This window comes from Mobula hypostoma, chromosome 2 (assembly GCF_963921235.1).
Source record: "Mobula hypostoma chromosome 2, sMobHyp1.1, whole genome shotgun sequence".
NCBI classification, from domain to species: Eukaryota; Metazoa; Chordata; class Chondrichthyes; order Myliobatiformes; family Myliobatidae; genus Mobula; species Mobula hypostoma.
The window spans coordinates 219,527,854-219,547,474 of record NC_086098.1 but is presented as its reverse complement, the minus strand read 5'-3'; the positions used below and the strand labels follow the sequence as shown (position 1 = coordinate 219,547,474).

General features: G+C 36.6%; 1 protein-coding gene across 2 annotated transcripts in view; it reads right to left on the bottom strand.

The window, feature by feature from the left end:
* Nucleotides 1–1,427: 1,427 nt before the first annotated feature.
* LOC134336866 (ankyrin repeat domain-containing protein SOWAHC-like) overlaps nt 1,428–19,621 on the bottom strand; it is a 68,314-nt gene continuing 50,120 nt past the window's right edge. Inside the window, exons 5-7 of one of the 2 annotated variants that reach the window (XM_063031459.1) lie at nt 13,179–13,241; nt 2,630–2,731; nt 1,428–1,707 (exon numbers count right to left, since the gene is read on the bottom strand). In XM_063031459.1, the coding sequence (XP_062887529.1) occupies nt 1,660–1,707; nt 2,630–2,731; nt 13,179–13,241 (213 nt within the window). In that variant the 3' untranslated portion in view covers nt 1,428–1,659. The remainder of the gene's footprint in view (nt 1,708–2,629; nt 2,732–13,178; nt 13,242–19,621) is intronic. The other variant, XM_063031468.1, reaches the window with a different exon arrangement.

The window sequence follows — 19,621 nt, the reverse complement described above, 5'->3', positions numbered from 1 at the left end:
TACCATCTAGTATACCAATCTGGCTGTACTGTATATTCTGATGAAGCTGATATAGTGGTTCTCAACTAACTGAAAACTGAACTTTCTGCTATTCTGGATAGCTGTGTTCCTGTATGCACATGAAAAAAAAAATCAATTTCACATCTCAAACCCAAATCTCCAGATCCTGAACAATTGTTCAAGGCTTTTTTTCATATTTTAAAAAAAAAGGTGCAGTGGTCTTTTTATCTACTATTAACTTTGCCACAGATCACCAACAGTCTGAGCCTGGGTGGTATGTTTGTCTCATGAAGTAGACCGCCGTTCTAGCATACTGATGGGTCTTGGATAATTTCTAAATGTCAAGAGATCATTTTTTTAGTAACAGTCATTTACAAGATGTTGCAGTGCTAGAAATTAGAAACTTAAATTTATCAAGTATTAGCAGCTGACATTGGACAGAACTCTATTTATTTCAAAGCATAGCTCTTTAGAAAGTTATATTGGTTGAAGAAGGTCAATGCCATTTTAAAGGACACTATAAGATTATCGACTTCCAATTAAAACTCAAAGTAGTGCAGATTCTTTGGACTGGCATATCCTGGGCTTAGCACTTAGAAAATTCTAAGATTGATAAGAGTTTCCAACAATTTTACTCAGCACAAACCAGTTGGAGTGTCCTGCCTCAAATGGATTAGTTAATGGAGAACTCTGCTTATCTCTTCCTTGATCAGTAACAAGACACATGACACAATTTGACACATGACCAAGAATGTTTCATTTGTGGTCAAGTACTTACCCCCTATCATCACACAGATCATTTCAAAGTTAGTAGGATCATTCCAGCACACCAATTACAAAGGAGTTATGGGAGGAAAAAAGGAAACTTTTTAAAATTATGAATTAGGACAATTATTTAAAACTTCTAAAACATCAACAAATTGATCTACAGATTAAACGTACTGCAAAATACTCAGGCATTTCTGTTTTGCAAATCTTTTAGAGTTAATATTAAAACAGCAACAGATGCTACAAGAAAGGAGTTAATAGAATTAGCATTTGCATTGCTTGTGGGAAAAGGAAGCAAGAGTTTTACAAAATTAACACAAACTTTGACAGTGGTCATTGTCAAAGATTAGGACAAATCAATGGAACAATACATTTCCGAAAATCTTCGGTAAGTTATAAAATGCCCAGATGAAGTTAGTTAATTTTAACATTATAATGCAGTAAAACCACTAAAGTATTGCTGAATGAAGTATTTTAGAAGTCTAGTCGCAATTTTAATATATGAAACAAAGCACCAATTTACACAGAAATCTCTTCAAAACAACAAGAATATAATAGTTACTTATAACCTTCAAATTCAACAGCATTTAAAGGAAAAGTATTATCCATAACACCAAGGATAAATTCAGTTTTTCTTTCTATTAGGGGTATAGAATCTTTTGTCTTCCACTGAGCACACTATGGGTCAGGTTGTCTTCTCAGAAATATAATATTCTACTGGATTTCAATCACAATTGCTTTTTCATCACTGGAGTGGAGTATGATTCCACAACTTTATAACAGCGTTGTCGAACAGCATCTTTCATTTGTGAAAATGTTGTCTGATATTGACTAGCTAGATAGTGATTGAAGACATTTTAAATACCATTAATTTAAAGTATATTCAAAGATTTAAAAAAAACTAGAAGTAGAAACATAGATACTTACAGATGTGAAGTCCTTCAGAATTTCAATGGAACAGTTTACATGGAAGAGACAAAATTATCTTAAATGTTTTCTTTCTACTTTAACACAACATAACAAATGAAGCAAAGTTCTTTAATAACCTGCAACTGTCTTGAACACACTACATAGTACCATATATCCAATAGGTGTTGAATTTGCACATTAATCCTAATGAGCCAGACTTCCTATTGAAACTAGTGATTTATTTCATCTCCACAAAAGCCTATAAGATCTATGAAAGTGGACCCCATTGGAAACTGATTGCCGAAGTGTGGAAAAAAATTTTTTGAAAGCTATCAACACAAATGACGTCTGATCTGCCGCTTCCACACTGTATACAGAGGGCAATGTTACAACTCTGGGCAAGATAATGAACAGCTCTCATTGGATATTCCAAATCATACAAACAATTATTGGATGGGAAGTGGCATTCATGCTAATTGTTAGATTAAACATTCAGTAAAAGTGAAATACACAGGCTATAGAAGAAGAAATTCCTACTGTTGTTAGTATTTTCACACTTGGGTGGTCTAGAATACTTTTGATTATTTAGCAATGTTTGTAAGACAAATGAATAAGGCTTCAAGTGCACAGTAATAGCAGAGGCTGGAATACATCAGAAAGAAGATGTACAGTCAATGCTTATACAAGTCAGATAGCCCAGATGTACAGAACATAGTTTGAATATGGTCAATAATGAGTGGAGAATTTGGCAGAATATTACTCTCCCATCCCAATCCCTAAAGCAGCTATCAAGAAACTATCGTTAAAAGGATGCTTCAAGAATAACGAAGTTGAAATAATGCTTTTAATTATACCACTGCATATTATTTACAAACATATTTTAATTGCATTTATTTGTCCATGTAATTTTTCATTATAGCATGCAAATGAATTCATCTGTGAAAAAGTTTACCTTTTTCATTGCCAGAGATGGATCCTGCCTGAGAAGATCACACAAAGCAGTTAAATGCCCAATGGCAGCATACTTCAGCCATTCCTTCTCTAAAGGATCCAACTTTAAGAAAGAAAAGATTGAGAATATTTCATTAAGCAAATACTTTTTCATTCAACAATACACTACTTTCCATAAAGATTTGTTGTTGCTCACTCTGGGATAACAGGACTGAATCATCCATTTATCAGATACCATGCATCCAACCATGTTGAAGCTACAGCCAAAAAAAACTCACTAGCTCCTCTATATCCTCAGGAGGAGAAAGAAATTTGACATGTCCCCTTTGACCCTCGCCAATTTTTCATCAATACACCATAGAATGCATGCTATGGAATTGCAAGAAACTGCAGAACAGCACATCATGGAAACCAGCCTCCCCCATGGACTGTCTACACTTCTTGCTGCCTCAGTAAAGCAGTCAGCATAATCAAAGGCTCCACCCATTCACCATTTTTCATGTAATTCTACTTGCACTACAAGATGGAACTTTGCAAATCAAGAAGGAGAAGATGGCGATGCGACAGCGCGCAGCGGCCACTCCAGTGAATGATATCTGTAATCTGTCAAGTAGGGTGCCATGCACAATCCTGATTTGATGAAGACAGACGTGAGAGAACGGAGGAACATCTGGAGAAACTTCTGAAATGCTTTTCTCGCTGCCGCTGCTACTGTGTTAGTCTTTGAGAAACTCCGGAGGAGAAGGCCCCGAGTCCTCAGCTTTGCTTGTTGCTCGGCGGCTGGGGCGGGGTCGAAGCGCTAGGCAGAGATGGTGCTCAGTGCTGGAGGGCTGGTCGGAGGCTCAAAGTTTTCGGACGGACTCAGAGTCGGCTGTGGTCGGATGCTTCCAGGGTGCTGCATCGGCAGTTGTCGGCGCCTGGAGGTTTATGGCTGGGAGAGTTTCTCCCATATGCCGCCTGCTATCGGGGACTATCAGAACTCGATCAGAACTTTGAGATTTTTTTTTAAAACTGTGCCCATGGTCTGCTCTTTAATAAATTATGGTATTGTTTTGCACTGCTGTAACTATATGTTATAATTATGTGGTCTTGTCAGTGTTAGTCTTTGATTTGTCCTTTTTTTGTGATATCATTCTGGAGGAACATTGTATCATTTCTTAATGCACGCATTTCTAAATGACAATAAACGAGGACTGAGTGTCCTCATAATCTAATCTAATTTTATAGGATGCAATTGCTGTAGCAATAACATGGAAGTACAGAATAACCCTGTCATGAAAGGTCACATCTATTAACATATTACAATAAATTGCATATTTTGGTGGGTGATTCTTGCAAAATAGCTCTTTGCTGATCAGAAATGTATATAACATATTTTGCGGATAGAAATCCTGTATATTCTATCCTTGTTTCCCCCGGCAAACGTAACCACGAGTTCAGTTACTACATGCATCTTTGATCGCTGCCAATAACAGCAGATTAAAACATACAAATAAAGCAAACAGTCTAGCTCAGCATAACTTTTGAATACAACTCTCTAAATGAAGTATTCTCTGAATGCTATCTGTGAGTATCTTATGACAAGTCTCCAAAATTACATCCAATTCCCAATGACAGTAATTCCACACCACAGAGCAGCCTCAATTACCTCTGTGATGGATGGATGGGGGTAGGGATGAGTTAAGGCTGAAAGCAATTACTGAAGGATGTGTAAGAGACTGTTTTCTAAGTGTATTTGATATCTTCACGGGATAAACAGAACCCTGACAAACAAAAATAGCTCAAGGAATCCTTGTGTGCGTTGCGAGGCATCAAAAAATGTATTACACTGTGAGAAAAAATGTGTAAAACATATATAAACAGAGGATGATACAAATTATACTCCTCTTCCAAAATTCAGTTCATACAAGTCCATGGGAAGAATATTATTAGCTGGAGTCAGTGTGAAACTTCAGCAAGCCTTAGAGTCCCACCTGTGCACAGCCAAGTGAGGAAATCCGTGATCTGCTGACAGAAAGATTGCACCTGTCATCACATGGAGTCTAGCAGAAAGGCAACCTTGCTGGGATCCCAACACTATGCTAGGGAAATCACCTCTTCAGTCTTTGAGCAGGTCAGAGCGACTGCATTCTTGGAGATCTCATTAATTTCAATCAGATTCTGAGGGCTGTGGACAAGGAAGCTGAAGGGAAGGTGTTTCAATTAGTAACACTAAAGAAAAGCAATTTAGTGCTTTGTTTTATTTATGGCTTTTAAATTATGTTCTTCAAATTTTAATGGGGTTCAAATAGTTCCAAAAGGCACAGAGACATGTAAATTTTTTAAATTCTTTTAACGTTTTGACAGGGGACTCGTTCAGTCCCATGTCCATGTGTAGAAAATGTCAGTCTGGCACATTCTAGCAGCTGGGTTTCTGCACAACAGTGCCCAAGGCTAGCAGCCAATGAGACAAAACTGCTTCCCAGTCGAGGACAGGTGAGAATGGATGGGTGGGATCAGGGCTTCCTGATGCACGGCATGCTTGGTTTCGGCCATTATCATCACAACTTCTTGCATGTGACCGAGAACAAAATTATCTCTATCTACACCAGATTAAAATCCACATGTCACCATGGGGTGAGCCCTGGATTTCAACATCAATGGTTACTAATGCTTGCCAACATTTTAAAAAGCTACATAGACAGCTGATTATATCCCACAGAGATCAGGTTTAAGGGGAGAGCTGACTAGACATAGGGTGGTAGCGAAAGAAAATGAAGCAATTCATTGGCAAGCAGAGAGAATGATATAGATGGAGACAATTGTCATTGATAATAAGCCTGACACTGTAAGTAAATGAACTTTGAAACTGTCTAAGAGAAATAAAAGAAGCAGGTAAAAAAGACGTGAAAGAGGGGAGAAGCCAAAGGAACTTTTGAAAGAGGATGTACATGCAAATGAGATTAGGTAGAGGCACAGTTTATATTTATTTTGTATAGAATTCCAGAGCTGTGTTCTCACAAGCAGGTCACCCTTACATAATGCTGAAGCAGGCCTCATACTTAATATACTATGAAACCTGCTTAAGAATTTGATAGATTCACACACTAGAAGTCTAAAATAGCATGTGTATTGCCTACGATGGATGCCTTTAAGCACATTAGAGCTCAAGGTGAGAAAATACTGTAGACTTTATGCAGCACAGATTATGAAGTCCTTTCAAGAACTATTTCGGTTAAGTACCACACAAAAACTTGACCCAATTTCAAGTGACAGCGTATGAGCTAGCACTTTATATTACAAAATAATGCAACTGCTATCTAATCTCTTTTTTTTAAATAGAGCAGGTATTGCAAGATAACAATGATACCAGGAGCTTTATCAAGCTGTTAAATAATTTTAAGCATCACAGAATAAAGTCAATGGGGTTGTAAAAACCCCATGCTTGTTCTACTAATTTAAAGGATTTTTTTTTTTAAGTGTCTAACCATCATTTTCCAGTAATGGAGACTTTTCTCTGCCACCTCAACTCTCAATACTGGTTGTGCATTCAACTAAAATTGGTTTATGAGGAAGACACCAAATGGTGGCTAAGTAAGTTGCTGAGAAAAGGTGGCAGATGAGGGAAGAAAGGAGATTTTCCATTTAGGAAGAAATAACAAAAAGCAGAAAATGATTTAAATGACGAGTGACTAACAAACGTCAGTGTTTGGAGAAATTCAGTATTCTTACACAAGAATAATGGATAAAGGTGCCTCAAGTAATCAGACAAATGTTGGCCCTTAAATTGATGTAGAAAAAGGATTAAAAAAAAGTCTGGCAGCCATTAAATGTTTTGGTGGGAACTCAGTTATAATTATTGTGCATAATTTTGAAATATATTTGAGAGAGTATGCATGTAGAAACTATGCAATGTCAACTCAAAACTGGTTTCTAGGTTGGCAGAATTGTCAACAAAGAAAAGATTGTGCACAATGGACCACACACTGAAGTTAAGAATGGTGATGTACTGAAGGGTACAAACTTGTGGGAAAACAACAGTACAAATTCTGTGAGGAAGTTTCCAGTGGTCTGGGAATCTCAAATTAAGTGGTAAGATCCTGGGATCAGAGAACAACTACTCCATACTGAAATGAAGAGGCCTTTGTTCTGTCAAATAGCTATGGATTTTTGGTATTCTCTAGCTCAGAAAGCTGTGGACATTGGGTCAATAAGTACATATGCATCTATTTATAATTACTTAACTTCCAGAAGAAGGTGAAGGTCATAGAGTATGCAGAACAAATTCGATAAGGTGAGAGAAATCTGAAAGGTTCAATTTGAAGTAACAGTCTTTAGGAGAGATTTGATTGCTATAGATAGGGTAGATTTTGGGAAATTGTGCACAGATGGTTAAGGAATTGGAGTATTGATACATCATCAGCAAATGGTATATGTGCGCCATTAGAAAAGTAGGTGAGACACATTATCTAGAACTCAAGGCCTGTAGGGATGGTGGAAACAGAATGAGCCCTTTGAGATGCAAACTGAATAAGCCCTTAAAGAAAGCAGGAAAGATGTCTGAATTTATTTTCTATAAAAAGCAGATAGTCAATAGACCAAATGGTCATTCTTGTGCCATAATACTGAGACTGATGTATAGGTAATCAAGGGTTACAGGCATTAGGCAGAAAAAAAAATGGGGTCCATGATCTTAATGGCTGAGCAGATTCAAAGAGCTATTCGTTCATTCAAAAGTTCACTTGTGCCTTTTTGTAACTGGGCAACAGACAATAGATATAAACAAAGAGGAAAAAAATGGCATCTGGAAAAATGAGGTAGAGAGTAAACAGAATTACACAATTAGTTTAGTGTAAATCTTTGTAGAAATCATTTTAATCCTTCAAATCTGTCAACAATTATCTGCCTATATTAATTTTATCTTTTCATTTCAACTTTACTGAACTGCAAAATATGATTAAAAGAAAAGATCTGCAAAAGGAAGAAAATACTAGTTACCAAAATCTTTGGTAGTATCTCAGTCAGATCCAGCCTGTATCTGTCTGATAGATGATTACATAACATCATTACTGACAGAGTTAAAGTATTAAGGCTAGTTTTTGATGTGCCCAGTAATAAGATCTAATTTGCTGATCATTTTCTGCAATCACAGTTGCTTTAATGTCACCACTTTAGTGTAATTACTTGTTGGAATAATACACTATGCACATCCATAAGAACGGCTTTACACATTCCTAGAATAAAATTCACTTAGTATCAAGGGATTACAACTGCCTATTCACTGCATCTATTCCAATGAAGAGTGACCCAAGGCAAATAAAAACAGATTTTGACAGACTATTAAACTGGGCTTATGCTTTCATGATGGATGATCCCTCAACGACTGCAATCACTCAAAACTGGCATTATGTTTACTGTTGGAAATATACTTCACAATCAATGTAATAAATTAATCTATTTCCAACACTGCATTAATACAAGCACATAAAGCAGTCCATTATTGATATCAAAATTCTGTGATAGAACTGTATACATCTGTGTGCATATTTCAATAATAAAGCAAGCGGATAACATTTTTGTTACTTTTTATAAACATCCCAGTAGCTTAAGATGAAATAACTCCCTCCATTCCCTCTTAAGTGTTCTCAGATGTTCACAACATTGCATTCATTACTTGCTAAGTTCAGTATATTTATAAAGAAACTCCACAAACTGAATAACACTGAACACAAATATTTCTATGGACTTAACAGACAACATATTGAGAATAAAGGATGGCTAGGTGCGGTAAATTATAGATCAATGAGAGTGATAATAATTGAGGACAAACAATTTACACACACACACAAACATACGAGAATTTCCCAGATGATGCAGAAACTTAGAAGTCTGTGCAAGCTCTAACAGATTCTTCATGGGCATGATGTCAGTTTAATACAGCAAGCTACCACTACCTGAAAAGGTTGAAGAAAGGCATTAGAAAGAGGAGGGGGAAAATGTACACTCTGAAGAATCAAGTTATGCATTGCTTTCACATCCTTGCATGGATGGTTGAAGAATGGTATTGGTGGAAGTAAGTTACTTGGCCAGATGAGAAAATTAACATAAAGGACATCAAGCTATTAACCAGATAATAGAGCAACTAATATCAAACTTGATTCGAAAGAATACAGGAAGGAGTTCAAATCTGGTGCAGAAAATTTGTTGAGTGGGACTACAATTAGAGGTCATGTGTTAACGGTGAAAGGTGTGAACTTTAAGGAGAATATAAGGGCAAGTTTCTTCACTCAGAGGGTTGCGAGGGTGTGGAACGAGTTGCCAGCGTAAATGGTGCATGCAAGCTAGATTTCAATTTTTAAAGTAAGTTTGGATAGGTACATGGATGATAGGGGTTTGGAGGGCTGTGGTCCCGGTGCAGCTTGATGGGAGTAGGCAGTTTAAATAGTTTCGGCATGGACTAGATTGGCCAAAGGGACTGTTTCTGTGCTGTACTTTTCTATGACTCTAAGACTTAATTTATGCTATAATTACGTCTATCAAAATTTCCATATGACCTGCTTTGCTCTTAAGAAAATAATACCCATTTTGCAGCATAAACGAAGTATTTATTAAATCTCTCGTAAGTGTTCCAATAATACCTATCTTCATCCCTAATATGCTAACACACTTATTAGTAGCAAATTTCCAGAAGAGATATTTATTGCTCATCTCTTCCTATCTGCTCAGGTGGCCATGCAGTTACTAGTCAGAACTTTGTAGCTGGGTGATGATCACTTTGTACAGCTGTTAAAGACTTCCCACATTATGCTTATTCAGGATACTTGAAGCTTCCTAGAGTTCCCAGAGGAACTGAGAATTGCAAGCAACAAGTTGCCCCTGGATAGCAAACAGGTTCTGTTTTTACAGACTTCTACAAGTCAGAAATTACACAAAAATTTGATGACCATATTGCAATGAATTACATCAAAAGTACCCAAGACATAAAAATTGAGCAATTACTAAAAGAGGAGGGGTTGGGGAAGTGTGAGGTAAGGGGCGGGGGGGAGGGAACGTCGTTGACTCAGACCATGAGAGGCCTGCGTCAGGCATTTTCATGCCTTACAAGGCGCAGATTGGAAGTCTGTGTGGGGCGCCACTTCTCGCACAGAGGTAAGAGGATGTGAAGAAAAGTTGTCATCCCTATTCTAGATGAAACAGATACAGGCAACATCTATTACAGCTGTTTAGGTAATGGAAATTCACCCTGAGAGAATTCACAAATCACAACCCAAAAACTTGACATACAAAATTAAATTCACTTGCACAGAATTTATGCGAAATTAAAGGAAATAATTTTTTTTTCCAACCAGTGCTTCTGAGATATGTCCAAGAGTTGTGACTTTCCATTATGAGAAATAAAAAAGGAAAATTGGAAATATGGACCATTTGCTAGGAATGTAACTCCCTACCCCTACACATCTTTGAAAAATGTCTGTCCTCTTATAACTGTTACTGATTTATGAATTTAAAACATCTCGTTAGTCTTAATTCTCAGTACATTGTCAAGTCCACAAGTGTGTTTGTGCGCAATGTCATCCAGTCTGTAATGTTCCTTTATAAATTCACTGAACTAAGCATGCAATGAGCAAGAGTGAGAACTTTTAGTAACAATAACAAACTTGCTTTATTCTTCTCAAGATATGCAGCACATAGAATATAAGAATGCCAAAGGAACATGCTTTTATAAAGGGTTTCTGCAAAAAGTATCACACACTACTGCATGCCCTGGGATGTCTTTATTTTAAGATTGCATCTCCCAATTTAATAGTTTGCCCACATTTCTTATTTTTGTTCTTCTGGTGTTGATGAGAGTGCCACTGAAATGGGACACACTTTCATGAGGTGACTTCTCTAATGACCTTCTGCAGTACAATTTGTACATGGCTTGGGTAAAAAAATCCAACCTTGAGGTCCTGGTTAAGTGAGCTCCTTGGGCCTAGTAAATTGCAAGCAGGATCTGTGGCCCATTGCATCCTGTTATTTTTTAAATCAATGTGTGATGCAGGACTAAGTTCTTGGGGATTGTATCACACATTGTTCTTTTGCCAAGGCATTACCATCAACAAAACAGTACTTTGTACTATATGCTGAGATATGAGAATAAGCGTAGTTATAGGTAATACAGACCTGATGGAATGAAAATACAGATCAGTTTTGATGTAACAGTGGGAAGTTTAATATGCCAAGTGGTTTTCTGCTGTTGCAATGTACACATAATGCTGAATTAAATTAAGAGTCCCGCTGTTTCTAAGAGAAAAATTAGACTAGAGAAAGAAAAGGGGAGAAGAACAGAATTGAGACAGGAGAATCAGGAAGGGCAGCCGAAAGACAAAATTTCCTAAATACAGGACAAACACTAGTTATATTCAACAAGGACTTCAAAAGAAACATCACTACTGTGAGAATATCCAAAGTGTGGAACTTACTTCTGTATGGAGTGATGGAGACAAATGACAGATGTGCTTGAGGTGGAGGCTAAATAATTTTCAAGGGGAAAAACAGAAGGATACCATAACAAGGCAAAATGAAGACAAGCTAGGAGACAGTATGGAACATAGCATTTAGAGAAATGCGATTTCTATGCAACTGTTGCATTGTAAAAAATCTAAGCAATGTACAAAAGGTCATAATTACATAACATTTCTTGGAATGTGCATTTAACGCAGATAAAATGTTAACAGACTATGTAACTCGAAATAAAATAGCTTGACATAGAATCACATTTTTGAAAACACTTCATTCCGAACAAAAGTTCTGATTATTGCTTTCACGCATAATGTAGGAGGAACACAGTAGGTCAGGCAACATCTATGGAGGCGAATCAATTGTTAACGTTTCAGGCTGAGACTCTTTATCATGAGTCCTGCTTATTCTCCTCCATAGATGCTGCTTGAATTACTGGGTTCCTCTAGCATTTTGAGTGTTGCTTTGGATTTCCAGCATCTGCAAATTCTCTTCTGTTTATATTGTTGAATATTGATTTTTCTTATTATTAGTATAAACAAAACTGAATTATGACAATTGCATGAATTGAGAAAACAAATAGCCTATACTTCTAATCTTTGTAAACACCAGCTACACACAATGAAAGTATGAAACGTACAAGGATTATTTAAAGTCAAAGTACTTCAAGGCAATTACAAGGTTATTAATAACTGGTAAATGCCGCTACTACTTAGTAGGTTAACAAACAGAAGATGATGCCTACTGCATTTAGTACTGTAAATTAAGCCAGAATTTATAAACAAATGCCGCTTGTTATCTGCTTGTATCCGATAAAATAATTTCAGGTGAGGAGTTGACACAGAGTGAAATGTGAATATCCAAAAGTTGAATGAGTTCCATGCATCTCTGCCAGTTTTGGAAACAGCTACTGATGTTGAATGCAGTATTGAGAAGTAATAAATAAATATAAGCTGCTGTGTTCGTGCAAGATGTACAAATCAAAACTGTTTTAGGTATTTAATAAGCACTCTTTTAAAAATGTGTTAAATTCTATGAATCAGCCTCTCTGGCATTGGAAACACTTGAATTTTGGACTGCAGTGGGATGTTAAAAATGTTCCTAGTTTTTCCATTCCTTAAGTCATCCATCACTGATTTTGACTGCATATTTCTCTCTAATGCTTTGACAGTAAACTCCTTTTCTCTACTTCAACTAGCTGCCCAGCTAGTCTGCATTTTATTTTTCAATCATTTTAGTTAATTGATGAAAACAATTAGTTCCTATATTTATTCAGTACCCAAATACCTCATTTCCTCAACTGTACAATTATCAGTTCATGTTTGTAATAGTTTTACAGGCACCAAAGACTACAGGAATGAACCAAACTAAGAGCAGTTGCAATTTGATGCCTCAATATGGTACAAAAAATTGATTCAATGCCCGAGTGAGACGCAAGTCCAAATCATGGGAAGCATGTTGTACATTCACAGTTAAGGAATTGAAGAAGATTTAAGTTTAAACCTTAATTTAGTCTATTTTGATGCTTCATTGCAATTGTTAAAAATCTTACTGTAAAATGTGAGCCATCCTTAACTAGTGCTCAAACAACATTAGTTATTGACACGCAAACACGAGGAAATCTGCAGATGCTGGAATTTCAAGCAACACACATAAAAATTGCGGGTGACGAAGGGTCTCGGCCTGAAACGTCGACTGTACCTCTTCCTATAGATGCTGCCCGTCCTGCTGCACCAGCAATTTTTATGTGTGTTGCTTAGTTATTGACATCTCATTTTCCGATTCTATAAGTGGATTTCTCTGTATTTCAGCACCTCAGTTATTCCATAAACCCTCAACAGGAAGTGCATAAACTATCTGAGTAAACTGCATTAAAGTTTTTTTTAAGCTCTACCAATTTGAAATAGTCAACTTTTATTTGTTACTCCATAAATGTTATTTTTAAATATGGTTATATTTTACAAGCCTGTTTTCTGATTCAAATATCAAATTACAAGTCAGTGCCAAATTAAATTATACAATAAATTTCAAATGACAAGCATTACCATCACAGTATTATCGATACTTACAGCAACAGAAGGTGATCCCATACTTCCACTGCCATCCTCAAGTCCATTTTGTTCCAAATCATCCTGAAATACATAACAATAAACATTATGGACAAAAGCAGGTTACACATTAACTTTCAATATTACTTTTATAATTTAGTTTGTGCCCAATACAATCAGTACTTGGTACGGCCCATTCTAAAACAAAATGGTCTAGACATTCAATGGCGCAGCACAATTTTATTTAGTACACAAATTGAAACAGTAATTTCCAGTGAGGAATTCTGTTAGTTATTTCCAAGGCAAATTGTGTCTTTAGTAACCTCATGAACCTCTTCCATTTTCACATTATACTTGTGCTACTGATGTATTTTCTGCATCAGATGGCAACAAATATGGTCCGTTCACATAAGGTAATGCTAACACCTCACAACTTCAGGGACTTAGTTTCAGTCCTGACCTGCGGACTGTCTGGATGGACTTGCATTTTTCCCATGATTATGCACAGTTCCTCCATGTGTGCCATTTTTAATCTACATCTCAAAAATATGCAGATGTTGTGAGGTGAATTTGCTACTGTGATTTGCAGGGACAACCACGGTTGTTAGTTTATTGAGGCAGCAGGGAGTAGCAAAATAAGAGGGTGAAAGGGATTGCTCTGAGAGCCAGCATAGACTTAATAGGGTGAATGGCCTTCTTTGCTCTAATAAGGAAAATTCACAATTCTTTAATAATCTTTAAAATTACATAATTTAAATTCTAATTCTTGAATTACAGAACTATTATGTATTCACTAGGAATTTCTTTACAAGCAACATTATCAAAAATTTCACACAAGATTATCAAACATATTTCAAAATAATTTACAACTACTAGCAATACGGTGGTTGAAATTCAAAACATTTTCAGTACTGCACTTAGCAAATTATAGTGTTAAATCACATTCAATTGAATCATAGAAATTATTTTGAGTTTGCTTCAAAACTCAGAACACCAGCAATCTGTTAACATTAAAGATTATTCACTTATGGATTTGCAGAACAGTGATAGATGTAAAATAGTTCCCATTTTTAAATACGGGTCCTGACGAAGGGTCTCGGCCTGAAACGTTGACTGCGCCTCTTCCTATAGATGCTGCTTGGCCTGCTGCGTTCACCAGCAACTTTGATGTATATTGCTTGAATTTCCAGCATCTGCAGAATTCCTGTTGTTCCCATTTTTAAATTAGTGATTTCCATGTATGGTCTTGTCGTAAGAAATTGAACTGAGTTTGCACATTCACAAAAGGGGTGTTAAGTGACATGGTGAAATGTCCTAAACTTTTAGACGAGTCAATGCCTTATAAAGCAACACACACAACAAAATGCTGGAGGAACTCAGCAGGCCAGGCAGCAGCTATGGAAAAGAGTAAACGTTTTGAGCTGAAACCCTTTAGCAGATTACAAAAAATGCAATCTTTCTGCCTCCTTTCACTCTGTGGTCTTGCAAGAAAGCCGTTCCATGGTGCAAGTAACTTTTTGCTCTGATTAAGGGCTTTATTTCATGCTCAAGTAAATTCATGCCTGCAAACTGTAAACATTTGCTTGCTCTGTGAAGATTACTCCCGACACTTTAACTTTATCCCGTTAAATATACTTTGTTTCCTTTAATACTGATTAAGACTGGAATTAAATAGTTACTAACTTCAATGTAATTTCCTTTATAATTGCTTGCCTCAGGGGTGCAGATATCACTAGTCATGCCAGCATTTATTTCCCATTCCTAATCGCCACTAAACCACAGACTGTAACAAGTCAGCTCTGCTGGTGTACTGGGAGTCATACATAGGTTAGATTAACGATGGCAGATTCCCTGATCTTTACAAACTGTAAAACTGTAATTCTAAGATTAATTTCAGATTTTTTAACAAGTTAATTTTAAATTCTACAATTATCCTGGCGGAACATAATCTTGGGGAGTTGGATCATGATCCAGAAATCCTGCTGCTAATCCAGTCATTTATTTGTGCTACTGCACTATCTTCTAAACTAAAAATGCATGATTACCAAATTCACCAATTTGCAGCATTTTTGTAAACTGGTTGAATTACTCCACGTACTGACAACTATATTCCAACGGAAATTAAAACTAAAAAAAAATCTACAAACTAAACAAGTAAAGACAAAAAATGTAAAATCAAAGAGTAACATCAGGGATTTTCTCAATCAGAATTCCAAATCATCTCAATATGCTGAGAAACAACCATTTCACATTAATTGTGTCAAATAAGTACAAGTAGTTGTTGCTGGTGTGGTGGATTTTCCTTATTTTTATATCACAAATAATTAGAGCATTAAATGCTTCCAATAGAAAGGAGAGATTTAAATTATTCAAAATATTATCAGACTTACTGTCACTCTTCATACGGACTCAACTTTCACCTATTTACCACATTCTGAGTATATCAATCTTTACACAGTTCTATAGTTCCTTCATAAGTGAAAGGAAAATAAGTATAATACCCTTAACATTGTTAATTAAGTACAAACTAAATGTTTCTTCATCATATAGCTTTATTTCTAAATTACCAGCAAGAGCAATGTTATGAAAGAAACTTCTAGTATATGATTTAAGTTCCAGTAAAATGGCATAGGATGGGTATCAGTGCTGGGTTTCTACATTCTTTAGTAGTTTAAGTTCAAGTTTAGTTGTCATTCAACCATGCATAAATACCCATGAATACAACCAAACAAAACAGCATTACTACAGGGCCAAGGTGCAAAACACAGTACCAACAGTTATACTCAGCACATAAGCACATACAAGATAGCAAGCACATATAAGATAGCAGTAAATTACACAAAAAATATAGTCCAAGTCCCCAAGTCCATGAATATTGCAGTGGGCTTCAGTCACCCAAAATACAGCCCGTCTTCTGCAGAGCAAATACTGGGGAGCAGCATTAATTAGAATGTCAAATAATTAAACTTTGATGATGATTTTAAAAGATTGAGAAATACATCTGTCTTTGCTGTGGTAATATTAAAAATAATGTTCAAAGCTATATTCCTGCTGGTCTGATACTGTCAATGGGAAAAACATCTCAAACAGTGAAAGAAAAAATAGTAAAACTGACAGCAGTAAGCTCAATATGAGTTATGAAAGATAGATTCTATCTGATAACTAAGAATTCTTTGATGATGTAGGAGTTGCCAAGTGCAATTCTGCATATTGTTTTCAGAAGGAATTTTCATCACATCCGTCATGGGAGCCAAACATTCAAACTACAGGATCAAAACTAATGTATGTATTTGACAATTATTTTCCTCAGTGATGGGAGCTAAATTATAACTATAAATGCTAATGCTATGTAAATGAATATGATGGATTATCACACCCTTATTACATGTTAAGTGTATCACATAATGAAAACACCTTTCCAATTGATTGAACAATGTTGGATAATTCCCCCAGTTCCTCCCCTGTCAATCATGTCTGGATACATCACCGCTGTAAGGTATCAGGTCACTGGGACTGACTTTATCTGCATTATTTTTATTATGCAACTCTTTATAACTTTGCAGGAAAACTAAACTTCTTTCATCAGGAAATGTTCCTACACATCTGATTTCCTTTACATTCACTCCTAGTCATTTATAAATATTGTTTTAAATTGTCTCCGGTGTGTAAATGTTTGGTGCTATGGAGTGGATAATCGATAGTAGGAGATAGTAACTTTTCTCCCCACTTTCAACTTATTTTATTACTGTCATATGAGGTATTACAGGTAATATGAGCAGAATTGCTGAAATTGTAAATTACATAGAGTTATATGGAAAATTACTGGCATATGATACGAGTTGATTACTGTCATCTCTATCACTAAATCTAGAAACTGAGTAGCCAAGATGATCTTTATGATTTTAGCAATGTGACAGCTTTTTATAGTTTTACTTCTGATCAGTTTATAAAGTGATGGTCAAGTATTTGGATTCCTGTAAAAATGATTAATTGATGAGCCTTGATGAAAGTCTCAAGTCAGAAATAGCTGCCATATCCCAGAAAACAAGGGGTGCATTTACAGTACATTTTACAAACTTCACCCGAAATTCTAGTAGGTTCTAGATCACTAAACTTGCTCTTGCTGACTGCTACTTTGTCCCATGACTTGCTCCTGCTCAGCGTCTCCTCCCCCCCCCCACCAACAATAATGTTTAAACATTCTGTGTAACACGAGCAAATAACCTTGCAAGGGTATTGGCCCTTTTCTGGTTCAAGTGCAACCCAATTCCTCTTGTACAGATCGCCTCTGCCTCAGAAGAGATCCCAATGATCTCTGGTGCCCTCTGCACCAGCTTCTCTCAAATCGATCTAGCCTATATTAATTCTGACCATACTAGCACCTGGCACCAGGAGTAATCTGGAGATTACTACCCTTGAGGTCCTGATTTTTAACCTCCTAGCTAACCCCCATACTCATCCCTAGTTCTACCTATGTCATTTGTTTTAACATGTACAAGCTCTAGCTGTTCACCCTCTCATCTTCAAAGAAGATCTTAATACTTAGCAGTGAACCCTTTCATCAGAAACACAGATTACAGGTACACTGAATTTAGAAAAGAACAAAATGAAGAAGAAACATGAGAGAAGGCAGTGATTTAACTGTCTTTTGTTAAGTTACTGGTTACATGGCTGACAGATGAAAGAGGAGAGCAAATAAGGAGCTGATCAAGTCAGAGGATGTGTGAGGTGCTGAGATGGTGGGGAAAGCAGGCCACAATGTAAACATGAATAGCTGGCAAACAGATTCAGGAATCTTTAACTATACCATGCAATTTTACTTTAGCCTGGTAGGGGAGGTAGATGCCCCGGCAGTCCAAATGGAAGTCTGTCACTCCGCAGTGCTGAATGTAACCTTTATACTCAACATTGACCTCCTTTTAGTTCCCCTTTGGTACTGTTATCCAGAAATACAATATCCGGCTCCTTTCTTTTCCCAAAAATATCAACTCCAACCCATTCTCAAATATTTCGTCCATCCTCATGCTAGCTCACTGTTGCCACAAATTTATACAACTTACACACCTAGATGCAGCAATATTTCATTTAATTAATGCCTTTCGTACTAGCAATAAATTCTCATCAGCACTATTCCTATTCCCCTCCCTGTTTATGTCCAGCTGCAACAAGCCTCAGACTCCATAACCTCTCCACCACAAAGCTGACCCACTTCTACTTCCCTAACACCACCCAGTCTCAGAATTGGAGGGCACAGCTATCTCCAAGCATTACAAGGCTGGAAGTAATCACTGATTGGCAGAAGTGAGGAATTGTAAATCAGTGTTAAATTTAGACACTGCTTAACCGGTGGTAGTGATAGTGAACAAGGGTCATAGGTGAACAATCAGGCATTTGGCTGGTGCAATGAAATGGACAGGATTTGGAGATGAGAATAATAAAACTACCATCGAATTAGAAGGAAAGAATGTGTGTATACATCCAAAAAGACTAGATCCATGCGTTAACCCCCTCCATTCCTGTACTGAATCTGGATTATCTGGATTCACATATGGAAACAAGCAATCTGGGCACAACCTAAGAGGGAAGGAGACACTTGAAAAACTGAATCTCAAAAAGGCCTAATGACTTCACTTCAGAAGGGGTTATACATGGATTTTACACAGTATTTTCAGATTTTGAAAGATGTGGCAATACTATGCGGTAGTGGTCCAGCGACAACACTGGTGGTATTAAGCTCATGGTATACTTTGAGAATTAGGAAACTCATACTGAAGAAAAACAACCATTGGTAACTAGGAATGACAATGACAAATTTAGATTTGCACTACAACAAGTCATAACTCAGCAGTATCTTCCTTAAACAACATGGGACCTGTTCAAGTAACAAATGCAATTATAATTCAGGAAATTCAGAGGTTTCTGCTTTCTGCACTCTGCCCTCCCCCCCCCACCACTGAATTTTACACAAAGCACAGGGAACCTATGCTAATTACAAAATGACCAGATGGTAGAGATTGCAAGACTTTTATGGTGAGGAACAAATAATTAATATTTTATAAATAAAATTAGTTGCCTTATTAGTCTTGCTGACAAGAGAGATAGCTAAGCTATTCTATGCAGTAGTATCTACAATAGTGTATAAAAGGTAAAACAATCTGATTGCAATTAGCTTTGAAACTATGTTGTAATAAATGGCAATTTCCATGTCAGTTTTATCAGTCAGAATTGACTTTGCTTCAGTGTTGTAATTCTGACCCGCAGTCAAGCAGAACTTGGCTTTGTAAGAAATGGTGGTCAGATCTGAAATTATTCTGGGCTACATAAACAAACCTCTGCCAAAATGCTAAATCCTGAAGCAATTATCATTCCTTCTAATTCGCTGCAATTTTATACAATTTCATTTAATGTTTGACTATTACTGATTTAATACCAAATTGAAGTCTTTTACATGATCAAGCATTTGA